At 44.9% G+C, this 20,639-nt stretch overlaps 1 protein-coding gene across 4 annotated transcripts in view; it reads right to left on the reverse strand.

Moving 5' to 3' along the window:
- Positions 1-20,639, reverse strand: part of EFL1 (elongation factor like GTPase 1) — a 1,188,367-nt gene that overhangs the window by 179,239 nt on the left and 988,489 nt on the right. For all 4 annotated transcript variants that reach the window (XM_086958226.1, XM_086958223.1, XM_086958224.1 and 1 more), the window contains exon 19: positions 7,395-7,579. In XM_086958226.1, the coding sequence (XP_086814352.1) occupies positions 7,395-7,579 (185 nt within the window). The remainder of the gene's footprint in view (positions 1-7,394; positions 7,580-20,639) is intronic.

The raw sequence follows: 20,639 nt of genomic DNA on the forward strand, positions 1-20,639 counted from the left end.
GATAAGGCGAGCAGCCTGATTCTGAATGGTCTGGAGGCACCGCAGCTCTTAGGCGGGAATACCCACATACAAGCAATTCCCGTAGTCCAAACGGGAGAGGACAATGGCTAAAATGATAATTTTAAGGGCGTAGAGGGAAAAAAACGGAAAATCTTACGGATAATCCGGAGAGACAGAAAACAGGATGAGACAACGGAGCTGATCTGAGGGCGCATGGAGAGGTCCTGGCTGATTTTGATGCCGAGGGTTCTGACTGAGGCAGAGGGGACCGGGGGGGGGGCCAAAGCTGGAAGGCCAAAAGCCAGAAGTCCAGGGACTGGAGGAGCCACCAGTCAGGACCAGCTCCGTTTTGTCCGGATTGAGTTTGAGGTGGTTTAGGCTCATCCAATCAGAAATAAAAACTAGTATGGTTTGGAATTTGAGAGGGGAATCAGTAGAAGAAGAAAGGTCAAAAATTAACTGAAGGTCGTCAGTGTAGTTGTACACGGGGACCTCCATTCAGAGCAAAGAAACAATAAGAGGATAGATGTAAAGGTTAAAAAGAAGAGGGGAGAGAGAAGAACCCTGGGGGACCCCACAGGACACCGGGCGAGACGGGGCAGAGAAGCCGGAGAGCCGGACGGCCTGCGACCGCCCTAGGAGGAAAGACACGAGCCAAGAGAGAGCGGTGCCCTGGATGCCCGCTGCCCTGACACGGTCGAGAAGGATGGAATGGTCGACCGTGTCAAAGGCAGCGGACAAATCGAGAAGCACCAAGGCTTGAGGAGAGTAGGAATCCGCCTTGCTCTTTAGCTTGTCGAGGACAGAGAGGACCACCGTTTCGGTCGAGTGAACCGGACGGAATCCCGCTTGATGGGAAGCCAGTACTAAGCGATAGTACTCATAGTATGGTTAGGACTGCCAATAGCTATTCCTTACATAATGAGTAGAGACATGAAGAATTATACTAATGAGCTACAAATGATAGATACACCTAGAAGAATGGATACACAAGAAAAAGCACTTAGCATTAAACTACAGAAAGTAGATTTAGAAGCATCAGATGAGGAAGGACTACATTATACTGGAATTAAAAATAGAACTCACTTAAATGTATTTGCAAACTTATTAGTACACTATGTAGAAGCTATGGAAATTGAAGATTGCTATATTTGTATGAAGTTACCTACTTCGGTAGCTGAAGGTGTAACTTACCACCATTTACCACTAACATATGGAATCTAATGTAGTATTTTAGCTAGCTTATTCTATAAGAAATGACCTTTGCAGTATTACTATTCTAATTCAGATGTGATATTTTCTGAACTTCCTATACGTAGTAACCTGAACCCTGTACAAACTAAGACTGATGAAACATGTTATATGGTGAATATTTTCTAACAATAGGTACACTAGATATAGCTGAAGCACACAAGAATAATTTAACATGCTTATTACGTGAAAAAGAGAAAATATTTTTGAATATGGTTGAGAAAAGAAGAGAGAATTTCCAACGAAAAACAAATGATAAGAATCATAAAATTCCTAAATGAGCTGAAAATATAGGGTTCACCCCAAATGGCAAGACTCATGCTGCTGTGTTGCTGGATTTCGAAAAGAAAGGGAAATTCTGTCTTCATAGAGAAAGAACAAGTTATTAAAACAATATATTCATTGGTTCCAGTGAATGTGAACACAATTATAAGGTAATTGGGGGTTGGGGTTTCAAAGATGGAACTGAACCAGTGTTTCCTGGAATCTATTTTATATGTGGAAACAAGGCTTATTACAAATTGCCAGATCATTGGTATAGGAGCGGTTATTTTGGAATAGTATTCCCAAAGATATACCATGTAAATAAAATCACTGGAAACAATGAAGAAACTAATGGATTAATACGTAGCAAAAGAGCTAGTTTTGAAGAAATAGTAGGTGATATATTTAGTGCATTGATACCTACAGTGGGAGTGGCTCTGAATACGCAAAGAATTAGCAAATTATCAACAGTAGTGGATCGGTTATCAGCTGGCACTGCTGGAGGATTCCTAATGGTCAATACCGAATTGGTTGCGATCAGATCAATGGTTTTACAAAATCGACTTGCTCTTGATACATTATTAGCAAAAGAGGGCGGAGTCTGTAGAATGTTGAAAGCGCAACATTGTTGCACAACCATACCTGACAAAAGTGTTGAAATTAAAGGGATATGTAAGAAATATTACACATTTGGAAAAAGAGCTCAAAGCACTGGAGGTTGATAGTGCATGGAAGAGACTTACAGATGGTCTCTCCTCTATAGGTAGTTGGCTTTCTAATGTAGGAAAAGGTTTTGTAGGTAGAATACTGATGCCAATGGTGGGAATAGGTTTACTGATTTTAGTGTTAATAATTTGTTGCAAATGTCGGAAGCACAAAAAGACATATACAGTGAATAAGAAAGGGAAAAAGAGAAATATTGATGAACTTGAATTAGAAGAGTTGAATGGAAATATATACAAGAAAGTGAATAACTTTCACACAAACAATGAAAAGAAACAAAATAGAAAGTTTGAAGAAATTGAGCTGGGTGAGATGTGAAAAGTTGGCATCTGTTTCATTAATTGGTGATGATATAAAATATCATCAAAGAGGGGATTGATGGAGCAAGGATTCGCATGTGACGCGACTTGCTTGAATTCAATCATCTCGACATAACGTTAATGTACTAATCAACATGTTTGTATTATTAATATCACATTAGATGACATCTGAGGGAAGCTTGCATATGTGCTTTTACTAATGTTAATCCGCTTGCAATAATGTGGCCGCTGCTACGCGGGATTTCTTACTGCGCATGCGTCTGTCACACTCACGTGACATGACGTATCTATCGCTTGGATGGAAACTTTTGCTTCTGCGCATTAAAACCAAGATGACTGCTCTGTGTTACAGCATGCATAACGCTTGCACTGCTGCTTTTGCTAAGCTGCTTGTTCTGCTTAACACTAATGTAATAGTTAAAAATAAAGTAATGGGAATAGAGTAGAGATAAGTGGTATACAGTGCATTCATTTATTCTGTGTTCTAAAACTGTTTCTTTTCTACTTTTCATGAATCGTAATCTTTGGGCCCGAGAGGTACTGTTACTCCATCTTGAAAACTCACATTGTGCATGTCAGACTCTAACAGAGAACTGAAGTCATCTAACCTTGAAGCAATGCCAAGCTACCGCACACTGGAAGATGTGCATGAGAAAGCGAACTTTTGAACTTAAATGGAAGAGAATTTGTTAATATGTTATAACAATGTATTTGGTAAAAGAACTTTCATTGTCGGGTGGAATAAAACACACGTGGGAAAATAAAATGATGGGCGGGAACGTTAACATTAATATTCAAAAGAAAAAGTGTCATTTTGGTATGGTGTGATGACCTCTCCTCATTCTTTGTCCAATCAAAATTGGGGATCCTTACACTTGCAACATTGGGGGTTGGTACACTGACCTGGAAAATAGTATAACTAGGGTAGGCTTAGCTAGTTAATTTGTCCGACTTGTCCGAATAGCTGACCTGTCACTGACCCAATGCACTCAATAGGTGACAAAGAACAGAGGGCTGCGGAGCACTCTGTCAGAAGATTCGCTGACCCAATCGGGGTTCTTGGCTCTGAAGTGCTGGCGAAGCACTTTGTTGGGAAAATTGATAACCCAATCGGGGTTGTTGCTGTTAGCTGCAGAGAGGGAGTAGTGCAGGCGTTGCAACTTAACTGCGGGTGCCGGTCTTAACCTTTGGTGGTCCTGTCCTGATCCAATTTAGCTTTACCTGTCCTGAATTCTGGTCTGCACCTGCTTGCCTTGCTGGCGACTGCATTTTCGGGTTCTGTCCTATTGTCCAGCCCGTGGCTAGGATTTGGTATTCACACCTTTCTAGGTAATTATAAATCCGTGTGGGTTCGTCAATGTACTATTTCCTTCTCTTTATCCTTCGTACCGTTAAAAGTTTGACATATGTTCCCTTTCTTACCCTCCCTATTGTTGAAATCTTGAGACAGTTTTGATTACATTTTTCTTTTTTCTCTTACCCTCCCTTTTGTTAAATGCCCAAAATCGTTTCATCACATATCATGTTCTTTCTCTTTACCCTCCCTTACTGCTAAATGTTCGAAAACAGTTTAATACATCTTTTGCATAGTTACATATTGATTCTGATCTTCATAATTGAAAGTCTGTTGGTGTTTAATCTTTGGATCATGACCATTTAAGAAACGTAGATAAAGATTTTAAAACTTCCTGAGTCTGTGGTTATTATATGAGTGTGGAAAGATTATAGCTAGATGCTGATATTAACAAAGCCTATTTAATAACAATACCTCTATAAAAGAAAAATTACTATAATCTCATAGATAAACCACCCTGTTAAAGGCGATACGTACACATACTAATAAGTATCAGAACCAATTTATTTTCTTACTTTGTGTATTATTCATGATTTGTTTGTTAGATCAAAAATTCAAATGTACATATAGAATACATGATAGAAACTACATAGAATTGATTTCATCAACCAACATGAATATACATAAATCCATTACGATAGACGCAAAGTTGATGCAGGCAGCGCGGCAGATGTCTACAATGCGTGTTTCGGCATACACGCCTTCATCAGGTAGCCGTCTATTGCACATGTAATTAATGTTGAGTATTGATGATGATGTACTGTAGCTTCAAAGGTGTCTATACTCTTATGACTGGGTCTACGGGTATTAAAAGCACGCGGTATTGGATAGCCACGAAGATACGGACATGTACTAGCAGTGGCGTCAGGCCCAATGGATTCGGTAAAACGACATTGGTGTGCCGAAGATATTCTCCTGAAAAGTGGTCTTTTTCGGTCGTGAGACCCTCTCGCCGGGACGCCGCAGGCTGAGGATAAGCTTGGATTCAAGTCATCTGGTTATTATATGAGTGTAAATGTTATTTTCCTATTATTCTAACACCCTTGATCCCTTAGGACTTTAGGTACCAACTACAAGGATTGGTAAGTCAATGGTATAGGTCCTAAATGAAATTCATAAATCACTGATTAGAGTAAGCGCACAGGTTATATGATTAAACTCATGAGTATAATTAGTGTTGTTTTATGGGCCCAGGTGATTATGGTAAAACAGAGTCAGGTGACCTGCGCGCTCTATCAGTCATAGCACCACTTACGACAGATGTAAGTTCCCTACACTTAAAACGTATAAGTCACCCCTTAAGGCAGGCCTTTCCATCCTGAAGGCAGGGTGCCGGGTTAAAACTGTGAGGGTGACCTGCATGACACCTCCTACAAACCCCGAAGTCGATACTCCAGGCTTTGTAAGTGCGGTCAGCCATTTTGATACATATAGTGGCCATGCCTCATTACGCAAAGGCTAACTATATATTGGCTGTGCTGAACCTGGGCATGTTTGGTATCAAACATGTTGGAATCATACCACAACACAGTTAACGATGTTGAAGGTATTATTCCATGCACTGGGGGGAACTACTCCGGGAAGACCCACTACTCCCGGTAACAGCCTTCCAGGGTCTGCCAGCAAGCTAGTGCAGACTGTGCTTCACATCTCCACTGTTTAGCGCTACACTATATCACAGTATGTCTATATTGATGTCTTGTCAATTTCTCCTTTAGCACAGTTTTTTACTCACCTTCCCACCCCTTCTGCTTATTTCTCTTGCATTCTCCTCTTTTGGTACCTCATATTCTTGAAGCTGCTTCTTTTTAATGTGTTACTGTAAATTTTCTAGCACTTATCACTGACAAACAACGTAGCCTTCCCATACTAGTTTGTATTGAACCATGCTTCTCAAATGCTATTCTGATAATTCTATACTATTATTTCATTGCTTAAATGTTATGCTACGGATAAGTTGCCCTGCAAAAATTAATATTATAAATGGGATAAAATACCACCTATCATACATGATCATGATATTGCTAGTTATTGAGGAGTTAATTTACCACATAGAGGAACAAGGCCAAAGGCAAGGATCCTTCATGGATCTCCAAGGTTACTTGCAATATCTGTTTAATATCCAGCAGTTTTATTTATGCCTTATAATACATGGGTGCACCATCACAAGACCCGGAATCTGCTTAAAACCCTTGTATCTTGCTCTTTCATTAGAAAAGACAGTATCCTGTGTAGATATGTGGGATAAAAGCAGAATATATAGTGCAAAATTAAACACACCAAAAAGCAGATAGTAATTTGTTGCAAAAATATAGAATGGAATCAGTTTAGATTAAGTCAGATTAAAAAATACTGTAGCACAGAATGTGTAGAAGCATGCAGAGATTCCCTTTTTCCTCTAATAACCTACAGCATGCAACAAAATAAACATATTGTCATAAATATCTCCTTTTGTTGACTAACCCCTTGGGCGCGGCCGGAATTTCGCTGCGGTGCGCCAAAATTCCACGCATGCGCAGATCGGACGGCTCCCGGCTGTCCGACGCACACGCCCACCGTGGCATTGGGGGGTCGGGGGCTGCCCGACGCAAGCAAGGGATTAATTTTCATTTTAGAAAAGTAGATCAGAATGAAAAGCTAGTTCTCAATTTTGTTGTTTAAACTGCAGCTGTAATTATGCTCTGTGGTCGCCTTTCACCTTGACTGCTGGCTCTGACAAGACGCATTATAACATCATAACTCAACTGTAATTACTTCTTACAGTACAGGAGTTATGTCATTTCGTTATTACAGGTAACTAGTTATGTCATAACTGCTGTATTAAGGAAACTAGAGTCAGGCTTTTATGAGAGTTGCAGGCTTCTGTGTATTATAATGTAGTAGGCATGTGTCTTTAGCAACATGATTTACTCTTACTGCCCCTTCTCTGATTTATATAGTGCTCCAATTATTTTCCATGTTTATATATTCTCATGCAATCCACTCCCATGTAACCGCTGCTATTATCAATGTAAGGTCAAATGTTACAGTCCTTTTCCTGACATGTACTGAACTCTGATTTCCTGTCCTGTTCTACTGTAGTATTCTCTCTCACCTTGGTGATTTGATGCACTCCCAATAAACATGATCAAATATATCCATGATTCAAAATATCCATCAACAAGGTTCATCTCCTCCCAAATTGTCAGCAATTGTTTTATCATGTTCCTTCCTATTAACATTTATGCTGTCTTGCCCTCCTCATCATTTTACCCACTGTGTAATGAGTATAGCCTCCTGCATTCTAAATATACAAACCCTCTGATTATTTCACTTTGTACACTACCTCAGTATATGGTTTTCTACTCCTCGTGACACTACTGATGATCGTTGTACAGCGCTTTGTGAAGTTTGCAATATGTAAAACAAGAAACAGAGAAATAAATGGTTGGGCTGAACAACTCAGCTGTTTGTAAACTAAAGAAGCCCAATACACATCTTACCTCCCAGTGGCTAAATACCAGTTGTGGGCTAGCAAGGCCACTTGTCCGTTTTCGTATTTCATCAGCAAAACCAAAACTTTCAGCTACAGGAAGCACTGCCTTAATAATGAACATATCTGTTCCTTCTTTCATCTCCTCAAGTAAAACTCGCCCTTCTCTTCTTGACAATACTGCGTAAACACGACCTGCAAAAACATAAATGTTACTTTAAAAAATACCCTTTAATATCCTGCTATTACAAAGAGGAAACATACACTAGCTTGAAAGACTCCTACCATAGCCAATAAAGCTCCTTAACGTCCTGCTCTCAAAGTTATGCATGCACGTTATAAGATAAGCCCATGATTACAAAGATGGGGTTGGAGGTTGTATATTAATAAAGACATGGGGACTTGGAGGCATTTAGAGAGTGGTGAATCAAACACCTCACTTAGAGGTGGGGAACCAATAGATTTCTGACAGTAGAGACTCTGTTATCAGACACTTCTGACCTCGCATCTCATCTGCCATAAGACATTAGTAGTTCTTTGACTGTCCATGCAGTGAAAGGCCTATTACTACCTCTCCTCTGGTAAGCCAATCCAAGCAAAGATGAAGGTTTGACAATATTATCAGTAACATTATCGGCTCTTGATTAGGTGTGTTGAGACATTAGGGAAGATACAGGGAAAACTTTCAGTTTAGTGGGACTTATTACCTGCCAACAACAAAGCTCTGCTCACAATCTCGTGTAGAGCTCATTTTTTGCTTCTGTCTAATGTTGTACTATGTGGGGATATGCAGTTCCCTATACGAAATTAATCTGGGCAATGGTAAGCAGAGTGAAAGAAATATGAAGAGGCATTTATCTTTCTAATCATCAATTTTCAACTTATTTCCAACTAAAAATTAGAGTTACCAAACTCAGGTGTTTGCACATAATGGTTGGGAGACAATTTCGTGATTAGGCCAAAGAACATACATGGTGGAACCATAACACATATTGATAACAAAAATATAGGTTTGTGACACGGAGATACACCGAGACTGACTCCGGTTCAGAGTTCATCATACTGCAAATTACTCTCATCTGAGCATGTTGCGACTCCCTGTTAGCAGTAGTAGCCAATCATTAATTGCTTGCACATCGTGTATGAATTACGTTGATTTAGAACTTACAGGAATTCTCGTGGCTGGAAATCCTTACCATTACTTCATGAGGGACCAGCCACACAATCCCCTTTTGCAGGCATTCTTCTCAAGCATCAATTGCTATGCGCTGATGATGATCCCATTATCTTGTTGAGGGATCAAAACATCGACTTCAGCACACAAATCTATATTTTTGTTATTCATATGTGCTATAACACTACTATGTATGATCTTTGGCCTAATTACTAATTGTATCTCGGCCATTATGTGCAAATGCCTGAGTTTGGTAACTCAATTTTTTTGTTGTAAACTGTCCCACTTGTGTGTTTTCTTTGTAGTTTCCAAAATACATTATATTATCCATTGGGATATATGTAAATATACATCATTGTATTTCTGTGTAAATTACAGTCATAACTCTATGCTGTGTAGGACCACTATTCCTTTGTAAATAAAAAAAAATACTTTCTACAAGTGGTATTTACAAAGCTGCAACTTAAAATCCAACTTTACCATTAAGATGGTTTTAAAATACAATTTGTTAGGCACCAAACTCGATATTCCTACTTTCTCTCAATTGAAAGTTATCACTTATTAAAGTTAATAAGGTAACCCAAGGTTATCCTGTGGGTGAAGTAGGCCTTGTAATAGTGAAAAATGTAAAAATGAAAAGACATGTCCAACTTTTTAAACACACAGCATCCTGTCCTACGGGCTGCTCAGAACCAGGAAACATCCTTTACAACGCAACTTTTACCACGCAGTCCCTTTACATCGCAACTTTTACAACGCAAACCATTACAACGCATTGCGCTGGGGGGCGCTCTAGGATAGGGAATAGATTTAATTTACTATCCAACACCTTCCCTACTATCCACGGGGACTGGAGTTGGAATAGTAAATTAAACTATTCACTATCCAGCACCCCTCAACACTATGCGTTGTAAAGGCATGCGTTGTAAAACTTGTGATGTCATACATCCCTCAGGACCTATCCAGAGGGTGACAGGTGTTTTAAAAAGAAAGGTTTGGGCATGGCAAAAGGGTTTATATTGTCAGGTTAAAATAGCAGTTAAAAACTGCACACACTGGCTACAATGGCAAGCCTGAAATATGTTTAAAAGGCTTCATAAGTGGGTGGAACAATGGGTGCTGTAGACCCACTAGTAGCATTTAATTAACAGGCCCTGAGTACATATAGTACTACCTTACTAGGGACCGACAAGCACATTTAATGGGCCGATTGGGTGTAAGCGAATCTCAGCATGTTTAAGGGAGCGAGCACAAGCACTTTAGCACTGACAAGCAGTGGTAAAGTTCCCAGAACTCTAAAAGATTTCAACAATAGATTCAGAAAGCAGGAGGGTGAAGGCAAAAGGTTTGGGGATGACTGCAGAAAAGGGCAAATTCTAACAATTCCTGCCGTTAAGTTGTTGATCAGTGTCGGACTGGATTGGCCGCTGAGTAAGCAGAATGTTCCCAAAGATTTGTGGTGGGACAAGAGTGAGGGAACAGCAGAGAATGAGAGCAGAACACCTTGAGGAATAGCCCTTCTTCCAAGGGGAATAGAAGACGGACTGGAAGAGTAGTACTGCTGCACCCTGGCCACTCACATGCAATCATTGTACTGCAGTGGAAAGGCAAGTGTAATATATATATCAAACATGAAGCTCCCTAGGATCAGGTGTGAAATCAAGGACTTTTTACAGCAAAACTGCAACAAAAAAAAGAATAATCTGTGTTACATGTACTGATATTGAAAATAGAATTTTTTTTAAATTGAAGCAATAATAAGACCGTTTTGGCAGTATATATGTTTTGAACAGGTAAGAAACGTTATACTTAGAGCTAATTTACTTCTCAACAGGCTGTCATGGAAGATTAGGAATGATCTTTCTGAAGCGCTCCTAGCAAAACATCAATAACAGTAAGGGTTCTAAAACTGCTGCGTCCTGTGTGCATGTGTTTGCATTTCAATGTGCATGAGAGCCAAGTCTGGCTAAAGGGCAACGTCGGTAAGTGCCAACATAACACTGCAAAGCCTTGCGGGGTCGATGTAAAAATAAATGTAGCCAATCAATGTCCTCCTTTGAACATGTTCAGCATATTATTGCAGCTGGAGTCGCTTTAGAGATGGACTTCTTTCCCTGTTGCTCCTCCTTCACCCGTTTCCCCTTCCATATGTGTACCTCTGCAGTAACAATGCTGTCACTCACTCTGCATGACAGAACAAACACCTGTCCTGTGGGATGACATTTGATGTGCATGGCATCAACAAAAAGCCAGTGATTGAGGAAGGTTGACCAACTGTCAACTTTAGGCATGTTGGCTGATCGAGAATCTAAGTGACACTCGAACAGACTGAGCATAGTTGAAGGAGGCTCACCTAAAGCCCCTTCCACTGCAAATAATAATGTGTATTATTGGTTATTAATGGATTCCATAAGTCTGGAGAAAAAGTTAAAGCTTCCTCTAGCCTAGACAAAAAAGGGTCCCCTGAGATCTATGTGTTCACGGGATACAAAAATACCGAAACTACAGCCACATCATGACCTGCAGTTAACCCCATTTAATATTTTTTGGGACGCGGAACTCCAAGAATCTGGGAAACCTAGTAACACTACGCACTTTGATAAAACAGGATATACAAAGGAATCGCGCAGAGGTGATTTTCTTCAATCTTGGAAGATAAAGTTACCGGTAAGGAACTCTGCTACTGAGACCCCTGACCCTCTTCTTCATCCAATCCTGGGATATCTGTCTACTCTCAAACGTTGTCCCTCTCTCTCCTTCTCGCAACATCCTTGACTTTCTGAGCCTAGCAGTTGTACACAGCATTCACGTTTTGATTGCAAGGCATAAGCCAATATGTGAATAAATATGGCTAAAACACAATCTCCCCCATCTCTGTTAAAAGTTGCCAAGTGCCTAGGGTTTCTGACGCAGGCTGTTGAATCTACACAAAAGACACAGCTCTATACAAGCCATGCACAAGACAGGTCTGAGCAGATAGAATGTTCTTCAGAAATCCTCAAATCCATCAAAAGCAGGACACATGCCAATATGCTGTGCCTCAGTGTGTAAATAAATCCAAGATTTCAACTCTAGGATTATCCAAAACAATGTTGTCACTTGGAGCTTCCATTATCAATCCCATTATCAAGAAGCATAGCATCTTCCAGAACAAGAAAGCAAGGAGCCAGGGTGGTATTCTTGGACAATATCTCACTTTTGAAGACCACATTAATTCACAAATTACATCAAACAACATCATCTTATAGAACATGTTACTTATCTTCGGTAACGCTTTGTCAGCTAGAGACTCTGTCTACTACAAACAAAGAGTCCCTCACAGGAGCAATAAGGGAATAGTAATAAATATATAAACATTCAATGAAATCTATATTGCGCTGTCCAGTTGGACAGGAATACTTTTAATCTTTCAGAATTTGTGACACAGCAATAAAGTGGGAACACAAACTTGCTTCAAGCAAGGTATGAACAAAAGGAAGACTCAGGCAAAGCTTAATGCTTGCAAAGTAATTCAGCAATTTTTGGAAGCAAAAATAAAGAAAAACCCCATTGCGCATTGAAATGAGCAGTATGATTGTGTTAAGGTGTGAAAGAGTCGACGACGTTTCGATGCCATACATTAAATTGAGGTATCATCATCAGGACATTAGGTTACATGCCTGAGACAATGCCAACTGCAAGTTAGGGTGAACCTGCAGTGAAACAGTGGATCGAACGAGCTGGCCAGCTCGTTAACCAAGGAGAGGGCAATCCACAAGGGAGCCCGAGTAGGTACATGAGTCTGCCTATCTGATTGTAATGGGGATGGGGGTGTTCCAGTCTCAACGAAGCACGCTAAGTAGCGATGTATCTAAGCATCCAAGTATACATCGCTATTTAGCGTACTTAGCGTTTATAAGAAAGTATGTTGGTTGTTGAGCTAGACTGAAGTTGTTTAAAGAGAAAATACAGTGTTGGAAGAAAAAGGTCGTTTTAAAATGATACAATGTGTTTCTCAATAAGGGGATTTTTTAGTATGAATCTTTAGCTTAATAGTATGAGAAGTGGATGCGATTTATGCTGGGAAAAATTATTTGGAGTGGCTTTGGTCTTTTAAAGACTTGAGTTGGAGAAGATTGCGTTGTTTCTAGTTTGTATTTAAATCCAAACGAAAGGAGCAAGGCTTGGTTGAAACAAAAGGTTTCTTTTTTGGTAACCAGGTGAGTGCGCAAAAAACGTAGGTTACTTTGGGGAAATACGCTGTGGGAAAGTGAACGGTTTAAAGTACAGCAGTGGAGGCCTTTGGTTTTTATTCAAATAATGCACTTATGTGCATGTGCGTGACGCGGTATCGCATGAGAGGAGCCAGGAGAAGGCAGGCCGATATGAAGGTTGCGGCTGAGGAAAGGTTTCAGTCACGAAGAAACAGCGACTCGCATTTTGTGTTTGGTTTGGTAGATTGAGGCCGCGGTACGGTTTGAGTACAGCAGGCATTTTAAAGGTTTCAGAAATAGCAGTATAAGGTAAAGAAAGAATCGAAATTTGCCTAACTTACGTTACGGTAAGTTTCAATTCTATTAAGGACACGGAGGCGAGGATTATGCTATATCTTCCTTCGCTTTATTAACATAAAGATTCCACAGCAGCTCAGGAAAAGATATAATAAGAACAAAAAATGCTTTAAACATAAAGCATTGACGTAATGTTCAACAAATCAACAACAACTCCCAAGAGTCTCTTTGCATAACAATAGTCCATAGTCCTTCTACTCTGTCCATCATCACTATATAACCGGACTTCTCATCATCTTCCTCCTCTTTCTTCGCGCAGATCACGCTTGAGCCTCATTGGTCCTGTTTAGCACCGTCGCTGCCTGTCGAAAAAGGAACAGCATCAGCGAGGTGGTCAGGAATGCGACAACAAGGCGAGGAGCATTCAGCGATTAATACAGTACCGACAACGTAAAGGAAAACGCTTTACTTACTGCCATACGGGTGGGTAGAGACACCACTGTAGCCTGGGTGGGATAATCCTCGCCTCCGTGTCCTTAATAGAATTGAAACTTACCGTTACGTAAGTTAGGCAAATTTCGATTCTATGTCAGGACCGGAGGCTTCAGATTATGCTAGTTCAAAGCTTACTTACCACCAACTGGGCCAAATTCACCACCGGCTTAAAATAAAACCTCTTGAAGGTGGAATCCGAGGACCAATCCGCCGCTCGCATTAGGTCCTCTAGACGAGCACCCACCGAGAATGCCTCAGAGGCCATGCCCCCCCTGGCGGAGTGTGCTCCAAAGAGAGAAGTATTGATGCCCGCTTCTTGCATGACCCACCGCACCCACGAGCAATAGTGGGGGAGGAGACAGCTTTGTGTGGCTTCCGCAGGGCAATCAACAGCTGACGCTCGCCCGGAGGGCGCAGATCCAAGGTCAGGTCCTCATATGCTTTGAGGCATTGCACGACACACAACTTAGGAGTGTCAAGAAAAGCTGGATATGAAATAGAACGTGACGACGTTTTCGTGCGTCGGCCTACTGTAAAAGTAACCCCATCCGGGGAAAAGATGCGTGCAGAGACATCCAGCGCGCGCACGTCAGAGACGCGTCTACAAGAAACCAGACATAACAACATGGCTAACTTCGCCGACAGCTCTTTAAGAGACAGATAGGAATTGGCCGGCCACGACAGGAACAAATTCAGAACCAAATTGACGTCCCAAAGGACGGAGTACCTGGGTTCCGGAGGCAGCGCGAGGCGGATAGCCCGCAGAAGCCGGCACACAAAAGGATGTTCCCCCACTGGATGGCCATCGATGTTGTCATGGCCAGCCGAAATCGCCGATCGAATAGCATTGATCGTCCTATACGCTAGGCCCTTGTCGGCCAGATGTGCCAGGAAATTCAGCACGGGAACGAGGCCTGCGACCAAGGGATCCAGATCCCTTCGTAAACACCAACGCATCCACTTAAGCCAAGCGGATCTGTAACGCTTCGCCGTACTATCGGCCCATGCTTTGGAGAGCAAGTGCTCAGCCGACCCCGAAAGGCCCGGGAGCGACCAGCGTCTCCTGAGAGCCTCCACGCCACGAGGCGGAGAGAGTTCTGCATGACGAGGGGATGCGGCTTCTGATCCGGATCTGTCAGGAGCAGAGGAAACAGGGGGAGTAGGATTGGAAAATCCCAAGAAAGTTCCAGAAGAACCGGAAACCACACTTGAGACCTCCAGAGTGGTGTAACCAACACCAGCTCCGCTCCCTGGCGGCGTAATTGGGCCGCTGTCCGCATTATCATGGAGAACGGGGGAAACGCGAACGGTTGTTCCCGACTCCAATCCTGCAAGAACGCGTCCGTGGCCTCCGCTAGAGGGTCCGGCCTCCAGCTGAAGAAACGCGGCAGCTGGTGGTCGAGACGGGACGCAAAGAGGTCCACCGAGAAGGGACCCCAGAGGGTGTGCAGCCACCGGAAAACCTCCGGATCCAGCTTCCACTGGCTGGCGTCCCTGAGATGTCTGGAATGCCAATCCGCCACTTGATTGCATTGACCCGGCAGATACTCCGCCGTCACCGCAATGTGACGGGACAGGCAATAATCCCAGAAGTCCTTCGCCAAGTCCGCCAAGGCGCGGGACCGAGGACCTCCTAGATGGTTCACATAACGGACCGCCGAAATATTGTCCATCCGTAACAGGACACAAGCTTCGACCGAATCTTTGGTCCAACAACGAACCGCGAAGGAGCCCGCAAGGAGCTCCAAACAATTGATATGCAATTGTTGTTCTTCTGAAGACCAGGCGCCGCCGGTGGAAAAATCCCCGCACCGGGCACCCCAGCCGGACCTGCTGGCGTCGGACTCTATGATCAGGTCCGGAGCCGAACCGAAGATCGCCCGACCATTCCATGCCTCCATGTGAGACAGCCACCATGACATTTCCTCCTTCACTTCGTCCGTGAGGGGAACCCACTGGTCGTAACTCATCCCACGGCGTAGATGCTGCGCCTTCAGGCGCTGGAGAGCCCTGTAGTGCAGCGGGCCTGGGAAAATCGCCTGGATGGAGGACGAGAGAAGACCCACCACCTTGGCGATATGTCGCAGGGACGTGCGATCTCTCGCGATCGTCTGCCGAAGCAGGTGTCGTATCTTTGCGACCTTCCGACCCGGCAGGCTCAAGACCGCCTGTACCGAGTCCACCACGAAACCTAAAAAGGTGATCTGCTGAGTGGGAACCAAAACCGACTTGGAGCCGTTGATCACGAACCCCAGTCTCTGGAGCAGGCCGACAGCTCGACGCAGCTGGCCCGCCAGCACCTCTGGGCACTGCCCCATGAGGAGGATATCGTCCAAGTACACTAGCATACGGACCCCTTGACTTCTGAGAAACTCCACCACCGGGTGGAGGACTTTCGTGAAGCACCACGGGGCCGAAGAAAGACCGAACGGCAGAGCGGTGAATTCGAACACCCTGTCGTCCCACAGGAATTGTAGGAAACGACGATGAGGGGGGTGGATGGGGACGACCAGGTAGGCGTCCTTGAGATCTAGTCTCACCATCCAATCCCAAGGGAGGAGCACGTCTCGAAGGAGGTGGATACCCTCCACCTTGAAGTGCCGGTAGACCAACCACCCATTGAACTCTTTGAGGTTGATCACAGGTCTTTTGCCCCCATCCGTCTTGTCCACTAAAAAGACGTTGCTGAGGAACCCATGCGGGTGGCGCTTTGATAGACGGATGGCTCCCTTGCGCAGCAAGTCCGAGATCTCCCCGTCTATCAATCGCGCGTCTGACTCTGCAAAACTCATCGGGCGCGGGGGCCTCGCTTGAGTGGGTTGGTCGTAAAACTCGATATGGAAACCTCGTACAGTTTGCAAAACCCAAGCGTCGGCAGTGAGCAACTCCCACTCCTCGTAAAAGCTTGCCAGCCGCCCCCCAATTGGAACCTGATCCAAACAAAGTACACTTACCGGGGGCATTGCCTTGTCCGGAGTTCTTCTTGAACCCTCTGCCACCGAAGCGCTGTCCCCTGGTGGGGTAGAAGTTTGTATAGTTGGCAGAGGTCTGGTATTGACCTCTTCCGGAGCCTTGTCCTCTGTTGTTGGTCTGCTGACCACGGCCGATCGCGCGGCCCCTACCGCGACCGGCCCCTCCAGAGAAACGCTGGTGGAACACTCTCTTGATGCTAGACTGGGCCTTATCCAGCGACGTGAACGTATTCACAAACTTGCCCAGCTCCCTGATGAAGGGCTCGCCGAAGAGGCCTCCCTGGGCCACAGCACCCGCCTCCGACGAGGCCAGGTCCCCCAACTTTGGGTCCAGCTTGATTAGGAGCGAACGCCGCCTCTCAGTGGACAGGGCACAGTTGGCGTTGCCCAGGAACACAATCACCCTCTGGGCCCAATTCGAGAGCACCTCCGGTGAAATGGCGGTGCCATTCGCTCTAGCCTCCTCCGCCATGTCGAGGATCTTCGTGGCGGGCCCGACCACATCCAACAATTTGTCCTGGCAGGCCCGCCAGGACCGGTCAATCCCTTTCCTGGGGTCCTTCATAAATTTCGCCAAGAAGGTGGCCATCTTGGCATCCAATTCCGGGGTCATGGCCACTTTCCCTTCCAAAGTTGGCCGAGGACACTCCCCACGTAGGCAACCCCTCGCTTCCTTCTCCAGGGGCTTGCGCAGCCTGCCCGCGACAAACTTCGCCACCGTCTCCCCCGGCGCCCAGGCCGCGGAGCGGGGGTGGACTATCTCGTCCGGGTCCAGCATGCCCGACTCATCCCGGGGCATTTCCTTGGCAGAGGGCGCCGGAAGCCAAGATCGGGTTGACTCCCCGTCGTCATCCGAGTCCGGAGAGTCGTAGATCGGGGAGGCGGGGGCCGTAGATACGTCCTTCGAAGCACTAGGGTCCACCAAGGGCGCAGGGGGCACCGCTGTCGCCTTAGCCAGGAAGGCGTCTCGAAGCCGTTCAAAAGCGCCCCTGTCCACACCTTGGGCCTCCGATGACGGCCCTTCCTTACAAGGCCTCTTCGGGGCGGGTGGCAACCCGCCGGACGTCCCCGGGAGTTCGGGGGACGGAGGCACCTGCGCCGCTGCCAGCTTCGCGCACTCCTCCACGATGCGGGCGGAAAGGCGGTCTTCCATGGGGCCTACCACCTCCGTCACGCAGCGGTAGATGGAATTGTCCACCGCCTGGTAGAACTCGTCGTCCTGCAGATAGGGGCAGGGTTCTTCCTCGTATTCCCCTTCCTTCCCGGAACCAAGGGCAAATGCGGGGCACCCAAGAGGGCGGCAACTGAGAAAGATCTCGAATGTGGGCAGGCCAAGCGGCTGCGATCACGTTTTGGGCCAACTGACGTGGCAGGTGGGCTGCACCAACCCCCAAGCGCGCAGACCCTCCTCGCCGGGACCGGGTCGTCGCTCCCCTCAAGCGCGCTAGGCCACACTTCGGATAAAAGAGGTGCACAAAGGACACCCGAAGGTGATTCACGCGGTCTGAGCCGCTATACCGACCCCAACGGGGCGTCAAGAGTAGGAAATTACAGACCCGGGTCACCAGGCGTCAGAGGGGTACGCGAGGGCTGGCACCTGCGCAAGCAGACTCCACGGCGCGGCTCCTGGCACTGCGGAGGCGCGCCGAAGAGTCGGCGAGGCAACAGGCCGCCCCCTGGCGGTCTATGTACACACCGCACACAAGTGGGAAATAAAGTCGCGTAGGAACGAAGAACGTTCCCGCAACCGGGGACTCTGTAAGGGAATAAACCATGCAATGAGTCCCCCAACGATCGTACACAATACAATCAATCACATTGAAAAAAGGGAAAAATAGGAAAAGCACTTATCTGGCTGCGGGAGCAGCGAAGAAAGAGGAGGAAGATGATGAGAAGTCCGGTTATATAGTGATGATGGACAGAGTAGAAGGACTATGGACTATTGTTATGCAAAGAGACTCTTGGGAGTTGTTATTGATTTGTTGAACATTACGTCAATGCTTTATGTTTAAAGCATTTTTTGTTCTTATTATATCTTTTCCTGAGCTGCTGTGGAGTCTTTATGTTAATAAAGCGAAGGAAGATATAGCATAATCTGAAGCCTCCGGTCCTGACATAGAATTACGCGAATATATTTTGGGCATTACATTTACGTAGGAAGGTTATTGCCTTGCTGCACATAGGAATTTCCAGTCAGTTGTCAATCTGTCAGCTGGAAATTATTGGAAGGTAGTGGGATTTGCAAGAATTGAATGTTTTGAGGAAGATAATAAATATAGCGATGGTGCAGGATGAAGGAAATGCTTTAGAGGAAAAAAATGAAAGAATGTATGGAAAAAATGTTTGGGGATTTGGCAGAGAGGATGGACAGGAAAATAGATAGTAGTTTACAGAGGCACTTTAAGAAAAAAATGATTTAAAGAATACAGACGAGTAGAGATTTTGGTCAACAGGAGAGGTGCTGTCGGTAGCTAGTGGTTTAAAGGCTGAAAGCTCTAAAATAGTTTAAAAAAAAGAAGCACACAGAAGTGTCCGAGAGTAAGGTCCCAGATGCAGGATGTGCTAGAAAGACAAAAAAAGATGCCAGAAAGGCAAAAGGGAAGGGCCATAATAATGTAGTACCATGTGATGAGTTATCTTCAAGAGGAGATGTTGCGTTATCATGCTCGTCAGAGCTAGATAAAACGGAGGATGAGCGTTAAAAGTAAGAAAAAAAATATATATATTTTTTGCAATTTTATATAGCGCAAACTTGACCCAATGGTATCAAAGTGCTTTACATGAGCACCAGTTGCATTACAGATGGACACATTTATTTCTAGGCATTGGGAGATTAAGTGATGTGACCAGAATCATAGGATGTTTGAGCCTCCCGCCAGACTCAGACCTGGTTCCCCAGCTCACGCCGTTATCCCACATCCTCCCCTTGGACACAAAAAAGAAAATTGGAATTGGGTAATTTTGTTGACCCACAGGGAGAGGAAATGTTTTTTCTCCTACTGATACAACACCCCTTGACAACTCAGCAGAGCATGTGGCTCAATATGTTTCAAACTAACCCCTAAGGAGGTTCAGATGAGACTACGTTCCGAGTGTCCGAGGTCAACTTTACAGTTGGATCCGAAGATGTTGAGTTTCCTCAACAAAATTGGCAGAGAACCGAGGAAACAGTTAGATAATGGCCTGAAGGGGTGCCAAGATAGACTCTTGGGTATTTTAGGGCCACTTACGAAGGTGATTGATTTGATCAAGGCGGCACAGACTAACGATACAGGCGTGGATCTGTTTGAGCTTCATCATCCGGACAGTAATCTGTTTACCCAGCACTACCTATGCAGCCTTGTGCATGGAAAGGCAGTGGAGAAGTGTGGCTCACTGGTTAGAGGAAGCAGACCTGGAAGCAGAGGTCAGCCCGGGACCAGGGTTCAATTCCCGGCTCGGCAGGGTCTTGAGTCCTAAAATGTCCATGGACTCGACAATTCTCGCTCCGGTGCCTACTCGATTCACGGGTTCACACTCTGCGACTCTGGGCAATAGCTTGCTTAATCTCCACAACGGCCCCTCGCGGCGGGATGCCTGGCTTTCACCTTGCGGATACCCTGCCGGGGTATCTCACAGGGGAATACCAGGACGGGTTCCCTAAGCAAGCGCCTTGATGCCTTCGGGTGATACGTGCGCTATATAAATCGCAATACAAAACATACAAGGCACAAAAACATTTTCATGAAAATAGATCCCAAACTAGCGGAACTGGCAATCAAAGAGCTTGTTGGAGAGAGTAATGGGATGTTGTTTGGCGAGGAGTTCCTCAAGGACATATCCAAGTCTGTTGCATTTTTAATTCTTTACAAAAAGTGCAAAAGGACATCTGTAGGGTTTTTAGTGGGGCTGGGAGAATGCAGGGTTGATTCCCCAGCCGAGGGAAAAGGATCACTCGGGGTTTTTTCATTCGAGGTTTCAGACCCTATGGATATGGGCATAGGTTGGATCAAGGAGGATTTTACCCTCAGAGACAGAGAGCCAGATTGCGTGAATCATGGAGTGAGAGAAAAGCAAGTGAAGGTACAGGTGAGTTCAAGAAACAACCATCCATGTAACCTTGTATAACTAGGCCGCAGACAAGC

This window comes from Lissotriton vulgaris, chromosome 2_1, assembly GCF_964263255.1.
Source record: "Lissotriton vulgaris chromosome 2_1, aLisVul1.2, whole genome shotgun sequence".
Lineage (NCBI taxonomy): Eukaryota > Metazoa > Chordata > Amphibia > Caudata > Salamandridae > Lissotriton > Lissotriton vulgaris.